This window comes from Pseudonaja textilis, chromosome 7 (assembly GCF_049901715.1).
Source record: "Pseudonaja textilis isolate UNSWEBS1 chromosome 7, rPseTex1.2, whole genome shotgun sequence".
Taxonomy (NCBI): Eukaryota; Metazoa; Chordata; class Lepidosauria; order Squamata; family Elapidae; genus Pseudonaja; species Pseudonaja textilis.
Window position 1 is genome coordinate 24,056,484 of NC_141996.1, and position 20,092 is coordinate 24,076,575.

The following is a 20,092-nucleotide window of genomic DNA, read 5'->3' on the forward strand; positions in this document are numbered from 1 at the left end:
ATAGAATTCCTTTTGTGCCAGTTTACAGCACTTTCCATGTTTCGTATAATATAAGGTTTACTTTACTACTGAGTGGAAAATACATATAATTGGGTCATAAATGGTTTCCGATTTAAGATATTTGGAGATTATTCTGAGAAATCTTTGATAGATATATTTTATTGAAATGTTACAGGGCCTGACCTATATAACTATTTGACAAAAATCAAATTAACATTGCATCTTATAGTTAGCGCTTTGCAGAATTAATCCTTGTTTTCACTTTTTTACAGGACTGGTTTGCATGAAATCAAGCACCTCAGTGGTTGAACTTGTTATGCTTCTTTGTTCACAAGTAAGGTGATTCCTAGTTTTTACAAATACTACTTTCATTTTTTTTCTTTGGAGAAATATAATCATTAGAGGCATGCAGCTCCATCTGTATATTGAAAAAGTAACTATTTAATACTGTTCTAGAGCTTATAGAGCAACCAAACTGGTATTATAAAATCCATTACAAAGACATCTTTATTTTTTTAAAATAAACATTAAATATTACTTCAAGAAAATGTGGTGATATCCAATTGATAAAGCCTTAACAAAATAATACATAATTAAATAAGTATAATAACTGATATCAACAGAAAATTTATTAGCTATTATTAGCAATTTGTTTAATTATTTGGTTTGTATTTCTTTTTGACAATATTGCCTATGAATGCCAGTTAAAATAAGGTATTACTTCTGAAAACTTCGATATCGATAAATAGCAATGTATTCCAATGTAGACAATTGGAAGCATGTGACTAAGATGCATTGCAGATATGCACATGAATACAAATGATGTGCATGGTTGGGAATCGTTGGGTCAATTGCTGTAGGACAAGCATAACACATGTTGAAAAAAAATGATTATCTAAAGTATAAATCTGGAAATGTGACTTGTTTTTATTCTAATAGATAATAAATCAAAAGGTAAGCATTACTGTGAAATGAATTATCAGCTATCATTTTAATTTGATTTTTTCCCCAAATAATCTAATATCTGCTTTTGAATAGTTACTTCTTCCCACACTTCTTTATATTCCCTTAAATAAATTTGATATAAAATTATATTTAAAGTGCTTATTCCTGGAAATATGGCAAATTCGCCATAGCTATATGCTTGCTAGTAAAATGTAGAGCCACATTTTAATAATAAAATTATATTTGCAGATGTTAACATAATTAAATGAGAATTAAGTCTGAAATAGACTTTGCTTACTCACATTTTGCTGATCCACAAATTGATTCTTCAAAACATAAAAAAGAGGGAAAGACTTTTTCTAGCAGTCTAAAATATCTAAATAAAAGATGTCTGTATTTGGAATGCTCATTGTGGTTGAGTTTCAAAACTTTTCTTGCAAAAAAAAAACACCTTTCAAAACGTGTTATATAGTAGTTAAATCCTTAGGTGAAGAAAGTTCCAAATATTTAAGTCCACTGAATTCTCTCACAAGCTGTTCATAGGCAGATGCTTAGACTAGACTAATACAATATATTCTTCCCTGCTCCTTGTTTTAACTGCAGCTCACAGAGATAAAGTGGAATGCTGCAATACAGCTTAGTGTGTTTTGATGGTCTCTTCATCTAATCATAGGTTTAATATTACTCATTTGCTGGCTCCAGGAATTCCTGCCATTAAGGACTCTAGAGATGTAATGTGCCTCAACTATTGATTGTGGAAAGAGTGAGAAATTCAAGCTTCTTTGTTTTTTCACCTTCCCTTTCATCCTTATATAGAATTTGTGCAATAAACAAAGCAATTGTTTTTAAATTTGAAATGTTATCCTGGAATATATATTTAGATGATATTTTTATATATTCCAACTAAACACATTATTTTAAATGCAGTCTTAGATGGACTTATTATAAACTTTCACTTTACTTCTGCCCCCAAATATCAGATCAGATATTTTACTTGTAATTTCACAAAATAAAGAAAATATTCATTTTTTTAAATTATAGAATTGTTTGAAGTCTACCATAGAACTGTATGGTGCTTCAGATTTGACTTCCAGATAGCACTTAGATTAATTCTGCCAAAATGCAAGTGAAGGAACTTTCCTCAATACATTAAAACAATTGTGTCTTTTTCCCAAGTTCACCTCATTATCTTCCACAGCTGCCCCACAATCATGAGAATGGTTTATTTAAGGCACAAGTGTCAAACTTGATCACGACACATGACGTATTGGGACAAAATGTGATGTTTTTTGCCTTTGCGGAGCCGGAGTGGGTGTGGGTGTGGCCTGTGCATGATGCATCTGGCCTGCGGGCTGCCAGTTTGACACCCCTGATTTAAGGTCATGCGCTTTGTGAAGAGGAAATCCAAAGGGCTATAGCTCAGTGTTTCAAATGATATTAATGAATTATCTTAATAAGAAGAGGAAGATTCAACTGATTTCTAATAAGGACATAAAATGCTTAGCTATTTTCTAGAAGTTGAAAATAAAAGTTTAAGAATTGATCTTCACTTGAAGAAGGATTTCTTAATTGATTAAAAATCTCGCAAGAAAAAGAATATTTTAAATTGATGCTATATGTTGTAACAATATTTTTTAAAAATATGGCTTTTCCAACACATAAAATATTAGTGATAGAATCAGTATACATCTAGTAGAACTCTCTCACACACAGCTCATTACATTTTTCTAATGATTTTATTGTTGTTCATGAAATATGAAGCCATATCGTACAGTCATTTTATGGCTTCACTTCTAGTTAGCATATAGAGAGACAAGATGGCTCTCTTCCAACATCCTGCTCTTCTTGTCCTAGAGGCCAAGGGTAATTGGAACATACTTGGATATAATCTAATCCATTTTTTTTCTCAGCTGGTGGTACACAGAAGCAGTCTACCTGGGAAATAGGCTACTTGTTTAGAATGACAGTAGTGGTGGAAAAAAAAACCTGCATTATTTCATTCTGTGGAAAGGAAAGGAGGTTCTTAAAATGTTTTGCTTTAGAGGGTAAAAAGGTAAATATATAGTGGAACAGAAAAGTAGTTAAGGATGAACTGCATGAGACATATATGTAAATTGGAACACAGCCAGCTGTATGAATAATGATCAATCTGCAATATGGACAGATTCTTCTTTTTGAAGGAAAGAGGTAAGACATCCCCATTGGGCTTGCAGATATTACAAAGATGCTGTCTCATGCTCTCACACTGATTATTTCGAACAGCCTATAATAACCAAATTGCCAGTCCCAAGGTCGCTAAATGACATGTATGTCTATAGAAATATTTTACAGGACCAATATAATCCAACTGTAGTAACCAATATTAGCTATTAAAATAAGAGCAAAATAAAAGTAGAGGCTTTTAAAAAATCTGATATTTTTGTAACATTAGATTACATATTAAAACATTTCATTGACTTTATTTTTATATTTTTGATCTTCTGAGCATTCAATGGGTTTTTCTGTGGATTGAAGCCTTATCCTATTGACTGAAGCCTATTTAATACTATTTTCAGTAAAATAATGTATTTTTGCCGGTTCCCTAGTTTATGTATCTTTGCCCCATAGCTGAAGTTAGAAGTATAGATATTGTGGGGAGAAAGGAAAATAAGTAAAATATCACCTCTGTTTCCATTGAGAGAAATTTCCTGTGTAAGAAAAATGCCTTTTGTTGGTAGAGAAATACAATGCCTACAGTTCACAGTGTTATTCTCCCTTCACCCCAAATACTGGCAATACAGTGTTCAAGACTTTGATTTTGTGTTCAAAATTAATTGCACTTTGCAATCTGTGTTAGCAGTCTGTTTTGAAGATAAATGTATCTTCAAAAAGATAGATGATTGAGAAGGCTTTTGAAGACGTTTATTTACATAAACTAGGGTAATAGTAGACATTGAAAAGGAAAGGGAAATGCAAAGTTTGTTTTCTTTTCATTTGCTACAGCAAATTAGATGCTTTTATGCTCTTTATTTGGAAATTCCATGTTAACGACTACAGATTAGCAAGGATGTCATTTTTTTTCTTATCTGAGCTCCTGAGTAAACTTAACATTGCCAGCGGCTCATGTCCAAGGTATGGTCTAAATTTACATGAAATATCACATTACAAACGTCTGAAGGTACATGTCATGGATAATTCAGTTCATATGGGCAGGTTTTTAGACTCTGAAGGATATGCAATCAAGACTGTCCCCAGAGGAATTATGTCTTTGTGAAAAATTTGCTTTAAGCTTTACAGGAACTCCTATAGGGATACTGCATTATTCGACACTGAGAAACCACTTTTCTTTTTATATTTTGGTTACTATTGTCCTTTTACAGTACTTTTCTTTCATGTGTACTAACACTTTGCATTTCCCAAATATGAGCCTGTGTCATATTTAGATTGATTTAGTCTGCAATGTCCTTAGAAAATTTATAATAAATAACATATTCCATACACTTGAATTGGGTTGATTTTCAGGGGAGGGTGAGATTAAGATGGTGATTTTGACAAGATCTGTCTTTTATTAACTAGTCTTTGTTTGCTATAGTCTAGTTGTGATATCTATTGTGATATCTGATAGTTTCTGTGATACTGTTCTGTAGTAGATTTCTCAGTAAACCATGCCATTTTCCCCAAAGTTTGGTTTTCCTTTTTAAAAGCATATTTGATATTCATTAATATTTCTTTTCTTTTTGCTTCAAGAACTACAATAGATTCTAAGTATTTCCAGATTGTTGTATTTTTTTCCTATTCAGAATCATAATATATTCAAATATAATTACGCTATTTCAAATGGGTCTTCATCTTTCTATTGTAAATAACAACATTAAAATAAAACTTTTTTCTGTTAGACACATTAGTGGCAGAAATAAAGGAGGTATCAGGCTTACATATAATAATTGTTTAATATAGCAGATGCTAAACTATAGAGTGAAACTGCTCCTTGATTCTGTTTGGAGATGCTAAAATATGATTACCTTCTTCTGATTAACAAAGAGGCACTTTCTGGCTGTGATAGCATTACTTGTTTATATTTGGTGATTCTTTTTAATAAAGAAACAACACTAAAGGGAAAAAAATGTAGTTCCAATGTTAGAATAAGTTTACTTTCATAGGTACTATAAGATCACCCTTGAAATGTTACTTGGGCGTTTAAAAAGTGTTTGATTTCTAATAAAAAAATAATAGATAAGAATTACTATGAAATTCACATGAAGAGAATGTAAAAGATTCTACTATACTATATTTTTGAACTCTTATTCTAAAGCTGAGGATAATACTTGAAAGAAATACCCATATAATAATCTGTTTAGGTAGTAATGCTAATATAGTGATATATTGACTCAATAAATTACTTTGAGGCAGGTTCTAGTTTAATGTGCTTTTAAAAAAGTTATTCAAGGTTATCTTAATTAATCTTAAAATAAAAACAAATAATTCTTACCCACAAACTAATAAAAGATCTATAAAGTCCTTCCATCTAGTTATAAAGGCATATAACTAACAAGTCATTTTCTTATGGCATCTATATTCAAGAGAGCTTTAGAGTTAAATCTTGACTGTGTTCTTATTTATATCTTATTTTGCTCCTTAATGTTCCAGTATAATGGAGGTGGTAGAAGAAGAGAATGCCTTATGATAGCTTGTATTGTTATGCCTGCTGCAATTTTTCTCTGATAAAGGATGACCTAATCATTATACTTCATGCATCCAGATTAGATTACTGTGAGGCATGGTATATAACAGCCTTAGAGGCATCAGTTAATTCTGAAATTGGCAGCAAACTCCTGATTGATCCAACCTTCAGGCACCATTTATACTATTTTAAGCAATGCAGCTATTAGTTGACATTTGAACCAAATACAGAGGTTTTAATGAATTGCATGCTGAATAGTTCAACTCCCTCCTCCCCTTTTTTTCATCATTATATCTCAAGAATTGTCCTGAGATAAAACCAGTAACCAGGGTGGGCATCCCAAGAACCATATGCAATACTTACAGATCCCAGCAGCTATGCTGAGCTTGCAACAAATTCCATTATCCCTATCCAGAAAATAAGTTCATCACATCCATACCTCAAGAATACAATCAAATGGGGGTAAAGCAGGGAGAAAAGGATTATTTATTTATTTTTTATTTATTTATTTTCTGAATCCAAAGCATCTTACATTAAAAGAGAAATATAATATTTAAAATTTATGTAATAATCTAAATAATGAAAGCTTTCAATAACTACATGACAGATATAAAAATTAAAACACAGTAAGAATTGAAAGCACTTTGACATTATATACACTGCTCAAAAAAATAAAGGGAACACTTAAACAACACAATATAACTCCAAGTTAATCACACTTCTGTGAAATCAAATTGTCCACTTAGGTAGCAACACTGATTGACAATCAATTTCACATGCTGTTGTGCAAATGGAATAGACAACAGGTGGAAAGCACAGGCAGGTAGCAAGACATCCCTGGTAAAGGAGTGGTTCTGCAGGTGGTGACCACAGACCACTTCTTGGTTCCTATGCTTTCTGGCTGATAGTTTGGTCACTTTTGAATGCTGGCAGTGCTTTCACTCTAGTGGTAGCATGAGACGGAGTCCACACAAGTGGCTCAGGTAGTGCAGCTCATCCAGGCTGTGGCAAGAAGGTTTGCTGTGTCTGTCAGCGTAGTGTCCAGAGCATGGAGGCGCTACCAGGAGCCAGGCCAGAACATCAGGAGATGAGGAGGCCGTAGGAGGGCAACAACCGAGCATCAGGACCGCTACCTCTGCCTTTGTGCAAGGAAGGACAGGAGGAGCACTGCCACAGCCCTGCAAAATGACCTCCTGCGGGCCACAAATGTGCATGTGGCTGCTCAAAGGGTCAGAAACAGACTCCATGAGGGTGGTATGAGGGGCCGACGTCCACAGGTGGGGGTTGTGTTACAGCCCAACACCGTGCAGGACGTTTGGCATTTGCCAGAGAACACCAAGATTGACAAATTCGCCACTGGCGCCCTGTGCTCTTGATAGATGAACTCAGGTTCACACTGAGCACATGTGACAGGTGTGACAGGATCTGGAGATGCCGTTGAGAACGTTCTGCTGCCTGCAACATCCTCCAGCATGACCGGTTTGGCAGTGTGTCAGTAATGGTGTGGGGTGGCATTTCTTTAGGGGGCCATACAGCCCTCCATGTGCTCGCCAGAGGTAGCCTGACTGCCATTAGGTACCGAGATGAGATCCTCAGACCCCTTGTGAGACCATATGCTGGTGTGTTTGGCCCTGGGTTCCTCCTAATGCAAGACAATGCTAGACCTCATGTGGCTGGAGTTCCTGCAAGACGAAGACATTGATGCTATGGACTGGCCCGCTCGTTCCCCAGACCTGAATCCAATTGCGCACATCTGGGTCATGTCTCGCTCCATCTACCAATGCCACCTTGCACCACAGACTGTCCAGGAGTTGGGGGATGCTTTAGTCCAGGTGTGGGAGGAGATCCCTCAGAAGACCAGCCGCCACCTCATCAGGAGAATGCCCAGGCGTTGTAGGGAGGTCATACAGGCATGTGGAGGCCACACACACTACTGAGCCTCATTTTGACTTGTTTTAAGGACATTACATCAAAGTTGGATCAGCCTGTAATGTTTTTTTCCACTTTTATTTTGAGTGTAACTCCAAATCCAGACTTCCATGGGTGCTAAATTTGATTTCCATTGATAATTTTTGTGTGATTTTGTTGTCAACACATTCAACTATGTAATGAACAAAGTATTTAATAAGAATATTTAATTCATTCAGATCTAGGATGTCTTATTTTTGTGTTCCCTTTATTTTTTTGAGCAGTGTAGTATTTGAGGCCCAGAAAGTAGTGGCCTGAGTAGCTTTGTTATTGGCCAGGAACATTATGTATGATCCATCAAGATTATGGCATATCAATAAGTGTTTAGAGGGAGAGAGAATTGGGAAAAGCTTCCAGGAGAAGCAAAACGTTTTCAAAGGTCTTGGAAAAACTCAAAAAACAAAGGACAGCCCCCCCACCCAAAGGTCCTTGGAAAAATTACCTTTGAGACAGTCTGAGTATAGAAAATCAAGTATGAACTGTTGATAATCTTGATATTTTTTAAGCTGCTTTTTTCCCTCAGGCTTCCAGTCCATCGTTTTCTTGATTCCTCTCAACTCTTGACTAACTGGAGTGGGATTTGTAATTCTTGTGGCCAAAAAAGAAAAAGAAAAGAAAAAAAGTCTCTGAGATTTCAGTGTGACTTTCCTTTGGACTTCCCTATTTACTTGCTCTTTGGAGACTGTCAGTGAACTTGCTTTTGTTCTAACCTTGGACTATATTTATGACCATGAAATTAGTTTGACATATTTAGTATGCTAATAACCTAGATAAGAAGCTGTTGTTCATGAGGCCAGGACATATATAAACGTATCTGTCAGGAGGAATTGCAATGATGGAATTGGCTCCTGATCTATTAGTATTTTGTTCCTTACCCTGTTTTAAGTGACGATGTGGAGAAAATAAAATAGTTGGAAATGACATGTTTAAAATACTTTGGGAATGTCATTGGAAATTAGCAGATTAGTTAAAACATGGAATCAAACACAACCTCTTCCCAAATCACATATATTATGGTATATTCTCCAGCCCATTGTACAATAATCATTCTATCTCTGCAAACAGAAATAGTCTTGGAGTTGGTGTTGATATATCCCAAGATAGCAGGAACTAGGGTTATTCATTTTTGTTTTGTTTTGTTTTTAAATTCAACAGAAAGAAATATATCCTATTTTGTATTTTCTGCCTTAAGAACTTGAGATAATCACATAGTTCTATTGTTTTTCATAATATAGCCAAAATCTATTGAAATACTTTTTGGAGAAATTAAAAATATGGTTAGAAAAACCCATGTTATGGCTAGTTTTCTAAGATTAAATCTTTGGAAGATTGGAAATATCAATTGACTAAGATAAGAGTTTTTAACCTGTGCATTAAAAAAGAGCTAGGTAAAGAATAATTATTATCATATCTTTGCTAGAAATCTATTTAAGAATATTTAGGATATCATGTCAATATCTATAATTCTATTATCTGGTTTATAAATAAACCAAGTTGGCTTTTGTGTTCCACTTTCATGCATTTCTCTCAGGGCTTACAATAAGAAAATCAGAACATTCCAGTTCCCTTTTTTAAATTAACCAGAATTTAGAGGTCATCTGAATCCTTAGCTTAAATTTAGGTTAAATTTAAGTATGATTAGTTGACTTGTTTGTCAACTATGGCAACTCTTAGTTGGAATCAAATGACATGATTAACTTGCAAATCTCTACTGACTGCACTAGAGAATGACCCATAATACTAAACTATAATTCAAATTATCTTATATGTTATAGTTCTCTTGTAAACTTGTAAGAAAGAAAAGCAGTTAAGGAGAAAGATATGTTTCTTAAAGAGAATAGATATTCAGATATTTCTCCTCTGCTTTACAGAGTCAGCAAGAAGTCAGCAAAATATCCATTGAATCAAGATGGCAGGGAGCCAAGCTTAGAGTTTCAATAGTGGATCATAGTTTTACATATAAGCCCTGCCTTTGTCAGCATTAAAGTCTATACTTTTGATAAGTCATATTTGACAGTCTTGTACCAAGTCTAATCAAATTCTGAGGAAGAGATTAAATTTTTAAAGGACCACCATCTACTTTCAAACCTGGTTATGGAAACTGAGTAGAATGTAATTTTGTCATTTTTAGAATTTCATCCAAAACTGAACTATAAAAATACTGTATATAATAAAATATATTTATTTTCTAAAATATTTATAAAATGTATGGTTTAAAAATTCATTATTTAAAAAATTCAGCAGCAAAGGTTTTTTTTTTTAATGATGATCAAAAGAAAACTTCACAAGTGGGTCTATTATTTTGGATTTAGATATCTGATGTCCTTGAACAATGCAGAGTATTGCATTACATTTCAATAAACTATAGTGGCTAGAAAAAAACAATGTAAATCAGAGTTCTGAATATTTTAAATTAATAAAAATAGTTACATTTTCAGAAGAATTGCCACTTTCTAAATTGTGGTTTTTTTCCCTCTTCTCCTTTAGGAATGGCAAAATTCTATTCAGAAGAATGCTGGACTTGCTTTTATTGAGCTCATCAATGAAGGAAGGTAATTAATTTAAAATCTTTGGACCAGTAGTAATTTAGTATTTAATTCCATTAGACGATAAATCTTCACCATCTGCTACAAAAATATCAGAGAATGAGTTATTTTATTTAAACAGTTTTACAGTAGAGATGTTTGGCATAAAATATGCACATTTGTTTATACATGAAATATTGAAACAATGAACTCTATGTTTATTTAGAATACCTATGCAATAGTGAAACAATGAACTCTATGTTTATTTAGAATACCTATGCAATAGCTATAAGATTTTTTTGAGAACTGAACATCATCTTACAAGGGCAGCAGAGGGTTTTTTTTTTTTTTCAGACAGAATCTAAGTAACCCAATCTATAATCCATCTGTCACTCCATCTGCTTTGGAGCATCTTGTTCATAGTGTTTTTATGCAGTAACGAGGAAATGCTATTTTTATCATAAGTCCCAATGCTATTTCAGGTACTTTAACATCAGATAGAAATTTTATTTGTGCATATTATATAAAGAGTTAATGTTCTGGATGCAATCTAGTTCTGTTAGTTTTGTTCATAATACTGTGATATTATACTCTCAAAATAGCAAGTTTAGTGTTTAGTGTCTTTTTTTAAAGCTTAATAAGAACTGTTTAAATATTAGTAATTATCTACAGCATTTTAGTTTATTTGTTGCAATAATATATTATTTGCATCATTATATACAGAAGTGAAAAAATGGTAGCAGCTGTTTTGAGGATTTCTAAAAACCTCTGCTTTCTGGTATTTTCTGTAACTGTTAAAATACTATTTGCAATTATAAAATGATAAGATTCAAATTTATGGAACAACATGCTGTAAGAAATATGTTATAACAGTAGTCTTTCTGATAGTTTATTTTGTAAAATTCTTGCAGGATTCACTCAGAAATATGCATTTATTTTGTTTTAATTGTGGAGAAATATGAATAATCTTTTTGTGCAAATATTTTAAGATGTAATATAGCTTTCCCGTGCTAATATCTACATGAATTAAGTAGTAATATTTATGGTAGAAATTAGTAGCCACAGCTGAGGTTAACATGATTAAGAATATTTGGATATAAAATGTACATTAATTAAAAAGAAATACGTTTTTCTTGTTATAAAATGCAATGGCTTCTAACATTTTCTGACTATAGAAGAATATATGTTAGAAGACTTGATTACAGTTTTATTACACTGAACAAATCTCAGTTTTGTGTTCCTTCTTTGAAATGCTAATAGTGTTCTTTCTCTGATCAAGGAATAATTACAGCAATAATTGATGATTTTTTTACATATCATTCCTCTCTATTTATATCTATATCTCTATATATCATCTATATCAATAACTACTGTATATATCATCTGTATCTATACATCTCTATAGATATCTAGGTGTTGATATATATCTCACTAGTTTAGTACATTGTTAAAATGTATGATTCTTTCTATCCTAAATTTTATTTTATTCCGCAAAAAACAAATTATCATAAATATTATTTTTCTTAATAGGTAAAGTGTGAATACTATTCATCAATCATAGCTAGAGAATGCAATTGTGCTGTTGTCAACAATTAACAGGACATAAACAGTTGATGAATGTGTACTTGAATTAAAGTGCTCCCTTGAACAGCCTGAAATTATAAAGCAGATCATTTATAGGAATCTAACAAAGGAGATTTATAATTAAAACAAAACAAGCTTAATGGATTGTAAAATTGCTTATAATTACTATACATTTATGATTGAATTTTAAATTGTGGATTGAAGAAGAGTGCAAAAGAATTTGAGAACTAAAGAACTACATTTTTCTTTTTAAAGTACTAAAAGAAGTTCTATAATTCATGATGATTCTTGAAAAAAATTAGTTTTATTAAACACAATTAAATTTAAATTAATTAACTCTCTCAGTGTGTTTAATAAAATCAATTAAAGATAGGTAGCCATACAAATCTTTTTTAAATAAATAAGTAAATATAGATAAATACAATTAAATTAAAAGTCATTACAAAGAATGCCACTAATACATAGGTTAAAACTTAAAAATAAATATGAAATCACTTCCATGGCTAGCCTAAAAAACAACTGTTTTAATTGTCTCCAGAGTTCAGCATGTATAATGCAATTTCTTTAAAGTAAGCCTCAATATCATTTTAAAATTGCTCTCCCATCTTCAATTTCAAAACAGTATTGTCATGTATCATGAGAGCCAATTTGGTTCAGTAATTAAGGCATTGGGCTACAAACTGGATATTCTAGTCCCAGTCTTAGGAAAGCGGCAATGGTAAACCAGTTTTGAAAAAGCCTTGCCAAGAAAACATCAGGAATTTGTCTTAACAGCTACCAGGAGTCAACATTGACCCAAAGGAACACATACACACATACAGTATATCAGGAGTGTCAAACTCAAGAACCGGGGACCAGACCCGGTCCACGGGGGGGTTAGATCTGGCCTGGGGGGCTGCCCTAGAAACAGCAAAGGACTGGCCTGTGGTGCCTCTGCAAGCAAAAACGGAGTTTGCGTGCGCAGCCCTCCCAGGCTCTGTTTTCAGCTATGATGGACTCCTGCCATCTTCTGCCAGAGAAAATGGAGCTCGGGAGCCTGTTTTTGCTGGCAAAGGGCTCGGGCTACTACAGACACCCCCTGACACAAGTGACATCAAGCTGGCCACACCCATCCTGGCCTCGGAGGTCAAACACAACCCTGATGAGGCCCTCAATGAAATCAAGTTTGACACCCCTGCAGTATATCATGGGACACTGCACTTTGACCAAAACATATCCAAATCTTCCCATGTGAGCAAGGTGTGTAGTTTCACAGCTTAAGGCTTTTATGAATGGATAAGTAATACTAATCAATGTAGATAATTAAAATGTAAAGGACTACTTATAATGCAGTCCTACAAAAAAGGAAGTCTCTCAAAATTCAGTGATCTTTACTCAGAGCTGTATCATCAAGTTTAGACTTTGGGGGGAGAGAGAGAGCTAAGGGTAGATTTCAGACTTTTTGGGGGGGGGGATATCTCTGTGCCTAATGAGAATAGGACGAGGAGCTGGGGAGTGAATGAGAGGCCAAATATGTAATATGTAATTTGTAAAGCAGGAGAAATTCACTACCGCTCTGAAGAGCTATTTATTCCATCTTGCAAAGGAGAGACTGCTCTTTGAAAGGGTATGGTATCTGTATTATTGGAATTGTTTTTATCCTTCCATATTAAAATGGCCTTTTTCTGGCTTTGCAGTGCTTTATTTGAAACTGACAAAACATAGGCATTTTCTTTCACTGTAAAGGATTGGAATTGTTCTATGTTTTTTCATCAGCAAATAGTAGTACCTTTCCCTAAGATCTGGCCTCAAGCAATGCATTTCTTTTTGAGACAGTAGCTAAAAGCACCAGCAGTCACTTGGCACCTGCAGAAGACAAAAAAGAATAGAAAAATATTCATACCAATTTCATCTCTGGTTGCTTTATCTGAGCTATAATGTCCATGGAAAGAATTGCAAGTATGTACAGGTAAAACTCAAAAAATTAGAATATCGTGCAAAAGTTCATTTATTTCAGTAATGCAACTTAAAAAGTGAACCTAATATATGAGATAGACTCATTACATGCAAAGCAAGATAGTTCAAGCCATTATGTGTCATAATTGAGATGATTGTGGCTTACAGTCATGAAAACCCCAAATCCACAATCACAGAAAATTAGAATATTGTGAAAAGGTTCAATATTCTAGGCTCAAAGTGTCCCACTCTAATCAGCTAATTAAGCCATAACCTGCAAAGGGTCCCTGAGCCTTTAAATGGTCTCTCAGTCAGGTTCAGTAGGAATCACAATCATGAGAAAGACTGCTGACCTGACAGTTGTGCAGAAAACCATCACTGACACCCTCCATAAGGAGGGAAAGCCTCAAAAGGTAATTGCAAAAGAAGTTGGATGTTCCCAAAGTGCTGTATCGAACCACATTAATAGAAAGTTATGTGGAAGGGAAAAGTGTGGAAGAAAAAGGTGCCCAAACAGCAGGGATGACCGCTGCCTGGAGAGGATTGTCAGGAAAAGGCCATTCAAAAGTGTTGGGGACTTTCCAAAGAGTGGACTGAGGCTGGAGTCAGTGCATCAAGAGCCACCACACACAGACGGATCCTGGACATGGGCTTCAAATGTTGTATTCCTCTTGTCAAGCCGCTCCTGAACAACAAACAACATCAGAAGCGTCTTACCTGGGCTAAAGAAAAACAGAACTGGTTTGTTGCTCAGTGGTCCAAAATCCTCTTTTCTGATGAGAGCAACTTTTGCATCTCATTTGGAAACCAAGGACCCAGAGTCTGGAGGAAGAATGGAGAGGCACACACTGCAAGATTCTTGAAGTCCAGTGCGAAGTTTCCGCAGTCTGTGTTGATTTGGGGAGCCATGTCATCTGCTGTGCTTTATTACGTCCAGGGTCAACACAGCCAGGAAATTTTGGAGCATTTCATGCTTCCTTCCACAGACAAACTTTATGGTGATGCTGACTTCATTTTCCAGCAGGACTTGGCACCTGCCCACTCTGCCAAAAGCACCAAAACCTGGTTCAATGACTGTGGGATTACTATGCTTGATTGGCCAGGAAACTCACCTGACCTGAACCCCATGGAGAATCTATGGGGCATTGCCAAGAGAAAGATAAGAGACATGAGACCGAACAAGGCAGAAGAGCTGAAGGCCGCTATTGAAGCATCCTGGTCTTCCATAACACCTCAGCAGTGCCACAGGCTGATAGCTTCCATGCGACGCCGCATTGAGGCAGTAATTGCTGCAAAAGGGGCCCAAACCAAGTACTGAGTACATATGCATGCTTATACTTTTCAAAGGTCCGATATTGTTCTATGTACAATCCTTGTTTTATTGATTGCATGTAATATTCTACTTTTCTGAGATTGTGGATTTGGGGTTTTCATGAGCTGTAAGCCATAATCATCACAATTATGACAAATCACGGTAATGAGTCTATCTCATATATTAGTTTCACCTTTTAACTTGCATTACTTAAATAAATGAACTTTTGCATGATATTCTAATTTTTCAAGTTTCACCTGTATAGTTAAAATTGTTGCTGTATTTTAAAGTGGAATTCCTGTCAGCATTTTTGGGACTTAGTTTCCCTGTTCTGGTTATCAGTTTTTAAACATCCCAATTCATAGAAAAATCCTTAAATGCTGCCAAAAATATGTTTGGTTCAATTGAATCATACATAGAATGGTATTTTCTAATTAAATACCAGTTAACACAGGAAAAATACAGAACAAATTTAGATAATTTCTTTGTGGAATAAATTCAACCAATTTAATTATTTTAGATAGGCAGATCAGTAATTCAATTAAAAATATAAAATAAAGAATGGATGCAAAATAAAAAGGAGACATAAACATTCCCTTCAAAAAGATGTAAGAATGGTAGAGCTCCAATGTCATGATATTAATCCTCCCTGCAGACCTCAGAGAGAGAGATCAAAAGATTGCCTTTCCTAAATACCCAGTAGGTCTAAAATAGTTGGAGACCACAGGTAAATTCAATTTAAGTTGCAGTATAATAAAAAAAAAAATCTAAAATGCGTGACTGCAACACCATAAGATACACAGAAGCTTATCGTTTTGAAAATAATTGGGAAACTTAGCACTTTAGCTGTGTCTGGGAAAAATCAAGAAAAATATTTTGTCTGGTTTACAGGAATTTTATCTTTCTGAAACTACCAATACTGCTATAAATGCAGTGATTTGGGAAATCACTATCTAAATGTATAATATCTACAGGTTTCTTGGAAAGTTTGATAGGAAGAACCGCAGTTTTTTCTTCACTTCATTCTGCTTGGTTAAGTTTATAGCCAATTAGCAGACAGGTGAATGTGCATTTACGGGCCTTGGAAGACATTAGTTACATAAGTTTAAAAGTCATAAAAAAGAAACCAAAGTCTGGATCATTTAGCCCACTAGAACAAAAATATGTAATAAAAGAATGATGATATTATGTGGAAAATCAAAAATATAAATATTCAAAACTAGCTTCGTTTGATTAACCTAGTACCTGAGAAATTCACTATTAGCACATGACTAAGAAAGTCATTCTTGAAGACATGTTTATCAAACCTCTGGTATTCAGAAAACTGCACAAATTTAATTAAGATTTAAAAGCATTCATTTTTTCTCTTTCCAGAAAGAACATCCTTATGTTTAGTGAGAAATTACTTTTTAAACTACAAGCCTCAAACTAGGAATCAGTTCTTTTATTTTTTTTTTCACATCTGAAGATAACTTCAAACAGCTTGATTAAGGAAGAGAAACTATGTTCCTGGTACTAAATTTCTTGTGGAGCTGGGCTTGAAACAGTGGTTCTGTGAAGGTCTTTTCCACATTTGATCACTTTAGCTGCCCAGAATCATTGGGAACTGGATGACATATAAATTTGTATAATAAGTAAATAGTTAATTGGATTATATGGACTGTATTAGACATATGGATGACTAACTAGTATGCTTTATATGACTCTTGTACAGAACCTGTCTACAGAAGTTCATTACCTTCCTTCTGCCACTCAGGTTGAAATGTCATTATAAAGTAACAATGGGAAATCTATCCCTGAGGTCACACACAACCTTTGAAATTCTGTTTGTGGTTCCCTCTCCAACTAAAATTACAGAAAATGTAGGATCTTGCTTTTGTTTTATTTATTTTTTGGTAGAAATACTTTATATGAAAATGACTGTATAAACCATAATGTAGGATTTCCATAGTTAGGAAAAATAAAGTGAATCTTATCCCAACTTACATAAAAAAAGAAAAAAAAGAGAAAAGAGAAGGAAGGAAACCCTAATTGTTCATATATATGATATTTCATATAATAGGTGCAGCCATTTGGTACTCCATCTCTTAACCATTCAGTGTTATTTTAGCCACTTGTTTTTAAAGAAAATAAATACTCTTGGGTTCAATTTGTCTGCAAAGCTGCATTTAATAGTTTGGATATAAGGATTCTTCTACATCATCAAATTCATTAAAACTAGAAATTTTATTGTAAAGATATCTGGAAGACACCTTATAATTCATGTTCAAAACTAATTTGATAGCAACATATCTGAGATTCTCTCTTGATGAAAAAACATGCAACATGAATGATTTGCTTTTCTGACTTTGTCAGAAACCAGAAACAGTGCATTAGGAGCTGGAAGATTCATTGTAATAGTCAGTATACCTTACAAAAAAGAAAACACCAATTAGAGAACATTTTTTTAATCTACAAAGAATTTCCAAAACTATTTGCATTTGAAGAAGCAACATAAAAATAAGACTTTTAAAAGCGTTATTGTTTAAAATCTACTGAAGTCTATGATAACATGTTTATTGTATTCAGTTGGATCAGACATACTGTAATATTAACTCTTATATGTCAACCAAATAATAGTGTTTTATTTTAAAAAATAATAATAATCATTTGGTGATTAGATTATGCTTTTTATGTATATGAACTTTTCACAAAGTTTTTATAACTCAATTTGTTACTAATGAGTCTGGATTTAAATTAGGAAACTAAAGCAGTGGTCTTTGGGTTAGTGGGAATGTTTAGAAGTTTGAGAGTGACTTTTTGGGACTGTCACATAATGGTTATCATGACTGATGTGGCCACTTAGAAAAATAATGGATTTCAACCAGCTAAAAATAACCTGAAAATAAGGAGAAACTTTCTGACAGTGAGAACAATCGACCAATGGAACAGCTTGCCCTCGTAAGTTTGGGGAGTGTCATCACTTGAGACTTTCAAGAAGAGATTGGACTCCATCTGTCAGAAATGGTGTAGGGTCTCCCACTTGGATGAGGGGTTGGAGTAGACGACCTATAAGGTCCCTTCCAACTCTGATTATCTGTTATCTAAAAATATTTCTTCAGTAGGACCCAATGCATTATTGATAATGCAGTTTATTGCAATTGATTTTCAGGCCGAAGCTTTGCTTTCTACATGTTATCTTTCCATTTTCTTTTTATTAACATTCTCCTAAAAAGTAAAATTGAGGGAAGGGGGAGATCTTGATCAGAGTCAAGCAATACACTAGTGCAGGGTGTCAAACAGGTGGTCCACACATCAGATACATCACATGCAGGCCACATCTACCCTGGCTCCTCAAAGGCGAAAAAACATCACTATACATTATGCGATGTCATGTGACATGATCGAGTTTGACATATGTACACTAGTGAGCCATTTTCACTACTGTGTGCTGTTCTACTGTTGCTTTTTTGAGTTAAAAATTGAAAAGGAAACTTATAAACTTCTTAATTAGGCCGTTGTGGATAAAAAATTGCTTTGGAGTTTTGTTGTTTTGACAAAGCAAATAATTAATAAATTATTTTACTCTTAATGTAAACAAATGAATTGATGATTAATGCAATGTTTCATGTCTGAGAGATCAATTCACTTTTTCCCCTAGATTATTGTGTCATGCAATGAAGGATCACATTGTAAGAGTTGCAAATGAAGCAGAGTTTATTTTGAACAGACAAAGAGCTGAAGATGTACACAAACATGCAGAATTTGAGGTAAGCCTCAGTTGTTGAAACTCTGGAGTTCTGTTTTCACTTAACTTGTCATCATTTGAAAAATAGATTTTGAAAGGAAAACTTTGACTATTGTTATTCAAAATCTATATTCATTTTAATAGAAATCATGCATATTAATTTAAACTCTATAGAAACAAATAGTATCATATTTAGAATCTTCTTTATTCACATATTTAAAAGTAACAGTATTCTAATATTGCTGGTGTAGATTACCAATTCCATTACAGTTTAAATGTAAATTTTGTTATTAGAATTGTGTGAAATATCTGCTGCATTATGTTGATTATTTTTACAAATAACTCAGGACAATGAACATGTCCTCCTCCTATTCTCCCTGCAACAATAACCCTGAGAAATTACCATATATACTCGAGTATAAGCCGAGTTTTTCAGCACATTTTTTGTGCTCAAAAAAACCCCCTCGGCTTATACTCGTGTCAGATTCCCTCTGAAAAAAAAATGGTGTGGAGCTCTGGAGCTGGGCAGCCGCTTCCCTGCTTCCGTGTTTCCTTTGCAACTTGTAAGCATGGGGAGGAGGAGGGGGTGGCAGCGGCTCGCGTTATTTTCTGAGCTCTAGGCTCTAGGCTTGCGATCTCAGAAAACAACGCGAGCCGAGGGCTTTGTTTCCTCAGCCCTAGCTGCTTTCAGTCCGCTCGGGAGGAGGAGGGGAGGAGAAGGTGGCGGCAGCAGCTCGCGTTGTTTTCTGCGATCTCAGAAAACAATGCGAGCGCTGCCGCCCTCCCCTCCCCTCCTCTTCCCGAGGGGACTGAAAGCAGCTAGGGCTGAGGAAACGAAGCCACCTCGGCTCGCATTGTTTTCTGAGATCGCAAGCCTAGAGCCAGAAAACAATGCGAGCCGCTGCCACCACCTCCTCCCCCTCCTCCTCTCCCGAGCGGACTGAAAGCAGCTAGGGCTGAGGAAACAAAGCCACCTCGGCTCGCGTTGTTTTCTGAGCCTAGAGCCAGGGCGATTTCATTGCACAGCGGAGCTTCTTGTTTCAGGAAACACCGGGTGTCGTTGCTGCCCCCTGAGGGGAGGGCGATTCTGGGCTGCGCGATTGGGGGACTTCGTGGCTTTGGGTGGGTGGGTGGGAGCGAGGATGGACGGAGTCCACGAAGCGGGCTTGCCTGCCCTTGCTGGCTGCCTCTGTTTCCTTAGGGGTGGGGAAGGGGCTCATCTGGACCAAGGGTGAGTCTCCCCCTCAGTTTCCCCTGAAGGATCTTCCGTCGCTTTTGCCTTCTCCCTATGTCTTCCCTCTGTTAAAATCCCCCCACTTATTTTCAGGCAGATAGATTTCGTGTCTGAGCATTCTCACATGACAGTGGGTCTTTTTCCCCCCCTAAAAACAGTTAAATAAAGAAAAAACAATATATCCTCATGCAAGAACTTTTCT

The 20,092-nt window shown here is 35.0% G+C and overlaps 1 protein-coding gene across 1 annotated transcript in view; it reads left to right on the forward strand.

The window, feature by feature from the left end:
- The window catches only part of NBEA (neurobeachin), a 166,210-nt gene that overhangs the window by 144,050 nt on the left and 2,068 nt on the right, over positions 1–20,092 (forward strand). The window contains exons 34-36 of the mRNA XM_087937881.1: positions 273–334; positions 10,061–10,125; positions 18,570–18,678. Of these exons, the coding sequence (XP_087794007.1) occupies positions 273–334; positions 10,061–10,125; positions 18,570–18,678 (236 nt within the window). The remainder of the gene's footprint in view (positions 1–272; positions 335–10,060; positions 10,126–18,569; positions 18,679–20,092) is intronic.